Source organism: Tasmannia lanceolata, unplaced genomic scaffold, assembly GCF_043159265.1.
Source record: "Tasmannia lanceolata isolate RefF3 unplaced genomic scaffold, GAP_Taslan_0.1 ptg000025l, whole genome shotgun sequence".
NCBI classification, from domain to species: domain Eukaryota; kingdom Viridiplantae; phylum Streptophyta; class Magnoliopsida; order Canellales; family Winteraceae; genus Tasmannia; species Tasmannia lanceolata.
In genome coordinates, this window is record NW_027518702.1 from 1,789,934 (window position 1) to 1,795,353 (window position 5,420).

Below are 5,420 nucleotides of genomic sequence, written 5' to 3' on the forward strand. Positions count from 1 at the left end.
GTCCGGAAAATCTATCCGGCTAAGCCATCTGTTCGGAAAATCTATCCGGCTAAGCCGTCTGTCCGGCTTGGGCCGGCCAAATTTTTGTCGTCTAGCGAAGGCGTCATATTCTGTCCGGCTTGGGCCGGGCAGATTTTCATCGTGTAGCGAATGCGCCATATTCTGTACGGCATGGGCCGGGCAGATTTTTGTCGTGTAGCGAATGCGCCATATTCTGTCCGGCTTGGGACGGGCAGATTTTTGTCGTGTAGCGAATGCGCCATATTCTGCCCCGCTTGGGACGGGCAGATTTTTGTCGTTTAGCGAGTGCGCCATATTCTATCCGGCTTGGGACGGGCAAATTTTTTATCGTTTAGCGAATGCGCCATATTCTGTCCGTCTTAGGCCGGGCATATTTTTGTCGTTTAGCGAGTGCGCCATATTCTGTCTGGCTTGGGCCGGGCAGATTTTTGTCGTGTAGCGAATGCGCCATATTCTGCCGGGCAGATTTTTGTCGTGTAGCGAATGCGCCATATTCTGTCCGGCTTGGGACGGGCAGATTTTTGTGTCCGATTTGGGCTGGACACAATCACTCCGAAGGTACCCGCGCTCAAGCAGTTTTAATAACCGACCGTTTTCCGCCTTTGTATTGCACGCACGTCTTCCGCCTTGGGACGTGATCCCTTCATCAATGAGGACCACGTGGCACCATGTAAGGTCCCTCGAAGCGCGTGCCTTCTATTAACGTGAACCGCCTCAAGCTAAGGTCTATAAAAGGAGGTTTTCACTTTTCACATTTCACTTTCTTGCTCTCTCCCTTTTCTTCTTTTCTTGCTCTGCCTGTTCGGCTCTAATAGCCCAAGGTTGTGGTCGTCCGCGAGTTAGGAGCCTTTCTCTTCAGGCCGGTAATCCTTTTTTTAGCGTATTTATTTGATTTTTTTCCGCGTTCTTTATGTCTGGTAGTGCCTCAAGTCCCGAGTCCGGTTCTAGGTTTGATTCGGGGGAGTCCAGGTCCTCTAGTAGTTCAGCATCTAGCTCGTCGGAGAGGACTCTAACTATTCCGACCAGGGTTCCCGGCCCCTATATGGCGAGTCCTGACGTTAGCGTAGAGGTCATAGATAGTGAGGACGAGGTGATTTTGGACCTGAATAATACTCCGCCCCCAACGGATAGTTACTTCCGAGCAGAGGCGAGCGTTGGTAGCGACACCGCTGAGGCGTCCACAACATTCCTCCCGGGCCGGGCCGTTGAGGTCGTAGTTAGGGCCCGGATGGACGCCAATCCTCAATACAACGTCCAGGCTCTTTACGAGGAGAATATCATTAACGAGTCGAGGCTGGGAGACATTAGGGATAGCTACTATATTCCCCAAAGGTTTGGGCTGAGGGTCGCGATAGAGGGAGATAGAGGTTGCAATGTCAGCTCCGACGTCTGTATATACGATGAGTCACTGAGGGCCTGGCTCAGGTTCCCTCTGCACCCACTCATCGTCGCGGTCCTTCAATATTACGGGCTGGCTCCGGATCAGGTCGCGCCGAACTCATGGAGGACGCTGATCGGGTTTATATACCTTGTCCAGGGCCGGCTTCAAAAAAGTCTGTCTGTGCCATTGTTCCGCATGTGCCCTCACCTGAAGAGGCACAAGGACGGGGGTTGGATTTACATTAGCCAGCGCCCTGAGGTGAAAATGATCACTGGTATTCTGTCCTCCATACATCTATGGAAGAACATGTTCCTCTATGTCGAGGACAGGGAGCCCACCAAGCCCTGACCGGTTCCTCTAAAATGGGACACCCCAGACACACTTGCGCTGAGCCGCAAGCCGCTCCTTGAGGGTGAGGATATGAGAACATTCGTCCTAGTCTGTGATGAGCTACACCGGGAGGGCCTCATTCATTGTGCGGAATTCTCTGGGGAAGAGGTTCTGGTCGGGCTTGGCATTAGTACTGCGACTCCGGCATGTATGTGGCTAGTCTTGCTTTTAAACTCTTTTTCCTCTTTTTTGCTCCTGACCGGTTTTGTTCGTCCATGTTGACTTTCAGAGATGCAGACACAGTCCAAGTTGGAGAAGGTGAGGCAAGGAGCCTTTGGAAGGGCCCAACAGGGCCAGAAAAGGAAAGCCGCAGAGATCTCGAGTCCTGCTCCGACCCAGGACACGCCGCCCCCCAAGGGCAAGCCTTTAGTGAAGCTGGTCGGCACTTACGGCCGAGGAGCGGGGTCTTCTAAGTCGGGGGGAGCATCCACCGGAGTCCCCCCCGGCGAAGTCTGAGGATAATGTTTTTCGGCCCAACTGGGCCATTCAGAAGAGCGACACCGGCCTGGGTGAGAGCCGGGTAGGCGTGGAGATCGTCACCAAGGGTCTCCTGAATAGAGACAATCTCCAGGTTCTAAATGAACCTCCAGCTGCGGCAGACGAGGCCATATTCTCTTCACTCTATCAAGTAAGATGGCCCGTATTTTATTTTCTTTTTCTTTTTTTAACACTTGCCTGTAGATCGGACTGTATTATAAAGACTTTCGGGAGAAGAGCCGGAAGTTTTCTGAGACAATCACTAAGTCCGAGGAGGAGAGCGGCCAACTGATGCAGGAGGCAGCCGAGCTCCAAAGGTCCATCGGAGAGAGGCACGCGGAGGTACAACGGCTCAAAGATGATATGGCCGCCCAGAAACAGAAGGCCGTCGAAGCCCTTCATGCACAGAGGGAAAGAGCCCGGGAGAGGCAGACAACGGCCGTCGAGGAGGCCGTGCGGAAGAAAGAGGACGAACTTATTAGTTTGTCCAGTGAATCCTACAAGCTGGGATTCTTTGATTGTCTTGAGCAGGTCAAGGAATCCAACCCGGCTGTGATCTTGACGGGTCTTGTCCTCCCCGATCCGCTGGTGGCCGGCGACGACGAGCAGGACACTACCGCTGTCGCAGAGGTCTCGGGGGCACATCCATCACGGGGTGGCAGTCATGGGGTGTCTTGAGCTCCCTTTCTTTCCCCTCTTGGGCACAGCTTCCTGACTCTTTTTGTAATGGCCCTTGGAGGTCCTACTTTTTGTAATGGCCCTTGGAGGCCCTACTTTTTGTAATGGCCCTTCGAGGCCCTATTTTTTGTAATCGTCCTTTGAGGCCCTACTTTTTCATGAATAGAAAATTACATTTCGTTGTCCACTGTCCACTTATGTCTGCCTCTGGCTAATACTGCTTGCTTCTAAAACTGTGGGCCAAAAATACTCCGGGCAGACATTCAAGCTTCAGTTGACCCGGGTCTTTGCAGAGGCGAACCGAGGTGAACTACCCAGTGAACTGGGTTTCCAAGATGGTTTGGTTTTTCTGTCCAGGCCCGTTCCTGACCAGGAGTACGCTCCCGGTCTTCGTGGAGGCGGGGTGGGACGAACCAAGCAGCGAGTACCCAAGTTTTAGTGAACTGGGTTTCCAAGTAAGTTTGCTTGAAGATTTACAAAGAAACAGTATCCTCGAGCGCTTACAACGGCATTCGCTTTTATGCCAAGTGGCCGTCTATTGATAGTATTTTCGGAGGTTCTTTGAATTCCAAGCATGGGGTAGCAGGTGATCCCCAAGCGTTTCCAGTTTATAACTTCCCGGGCGAATCACCTCTCTCACTCGGTACGGCCCCTCCCAGGTCGGGGAGAGTTTTCCGACCTTCTTCGGTTGGGAGATAGCAGCTTTCCTTAGGACTGATCCCCTGCTCGGAATTCTCTGGGGCGTATCTTCAAATCATGATAGTTGGACACTTTCTGCTTGTAGGCGGCGACCTTGATTCGGGACTCTTCCCGGGCTTCTTCTAATAAGTCGAGATTTGAACGGAGCCCATCTCCATTGAGCTGTTCATTGAAGTTGGTGACTCTGGGAGACGGGGCGCCCACATCGACGGGTATTACGGCCTCCGTCCCAAAGGACAAGTTAAATGGTGATTCCCCCGTTGATGTGCGCGGGGTGGTACGATACGCTCATAGGACATGATAAAGTTCATCTGCCCATCGGCCAGCCTTTTCGTCCAGCCTCTTTTTGATCCCCTGAAGCAGGATTCTGTTCGTTACTTATGTCTGCCCATTCGTTTGAGGGTGCGCTACCTAAGTAAATCTCTGTTCGATCTTCAAGTCAGAGCAGAATTTTTGAAAGTTTCGGCAGTTGAACTGTCTGCCGTTGTCCGTTATCAAGACGCGGGTATCCCGAATCTGCAAATGACCGACTTCCAGAAGAAGGTCTGTACGTTTTTCTCTGTGATCTGAGCTAGAGGTTCGGCCTCCACCCACTTGGTAAAATAGTCAATGGCCACCACAACGAACTCGCGTCTTCCGGAGGCTGGTGGAAAGGGGCCCAAGATGTCCATCCCCCATACTGCGAAAGGGAGTGGGCTGATGATCGGGGCCATGGATACAGCAGGTTGGTGGATGGTGGGAGAGAACTTTTGGCATCTCTCGCACTTCTTGACCAGGTCCAGTGCATCTTGCCTTAAGGTTGGCCAGTACAGGCCTCTCAGCAGCACTTTGATTGCCGGGGCCTTGCCCCCTAGGTGTTCCCCACAAATCTTTTCGTGCTTCTCTTGTAGGGCGTATGCGGCGTTGTTTGGCCGGAGGCACTTTAGGTATGGAAAGGTATACGACCTTTTGTACAGGCTCTCACCATCGAGGGAAAATCGGGCTGCTCTCTGTACTACTTTGCGGGCTTCGTTCTTCGCTTCGGGAAGCTTCCCGCTACGTAGGTACTCGATGATTTCGTCCATCCAGCACGGCTCGCGCTCGACCTGCATTACCTCGATGACCTCACTCTCGATACTAGATTTCTGTAGAAACTCTATACATATACTTCCTAGAGTGGTGTAACCGGATGCTGCCAGCTTAGATAGCACATCCGCCTTTGCGTTTTCCGTTCTAGGGATCCTGACAACCTCGAAGTCTTTGAACTTACTAGCCAACTGGCGGACCTTGGAGAGATATTTACTCATGCGCTCGTTGCGGACTTCATAGACTCCTTGGATCTGGTTCGCAACCAGCTGGGAGTCGCAGTACGCCTTCAGTCTTTGAGCGCTGGTCTGGACTGCTAGGTTCATTCCGGTGAGGAGGGCCTCATATGCTGCCTCATTGTTGGACGCACAGAATCCGAATCGAGGGCGTAATCGAGAACGAAGTTGTCAGGCCCAGTGAGAATCAAACCGGCTCCACAGCCAGCCTTGTTCGAAGATCCGTCCACGTATACTTCCCAGAGTGGTTTGATGGTCTACGGATCATGTTCTGCCAGTAAGGGGACAATTTATGTTCTTACTGGTTCAGTCTCGGCTTCTGTTCGTTCCCCAGTTGTAGTTACCTTCTCCACAACTGGGGTTTGGACAGTTTCGAACTCGGTGCTCTGCTGGGGGATGGTGCATTCAGCCACAAAGTCTGCTAGCACTTGAGCTTTTATGGCTGGCCTAGGCAGGTACTGGATGTCAAATTC

The 5,420-nt window shown here is 52.3% G+C and overlaps 1 protein-coding gene across 1 annotated transcript; it reads right to left on the reverse strand.

Moving 5' to 3' along the window:
- Positions 1 to 4,057: 4,057 nt before the first annotated feature.
- LOC143858238 (uncharacterized) lies at positions 4,058 to 5,037 on the reverse strand. Its single transcript, XM_077368895.1, has 2 exons — positions 4,420 to 5,037; positions 4,058 to 4,162 (listed from the first exon to the last, which is right to left on the reverse strand). Exons 1-2 carry the CDS (start codon positions 5,035 to 5,037, stop codon positions 4,058 to 4,060), a joined length of 723 nt encoding a protein of 240 aa, XP_077225010.1.
- Between the last annotated feature and the right edge of the window lie 383 nt (positions 5,038 to 5,420).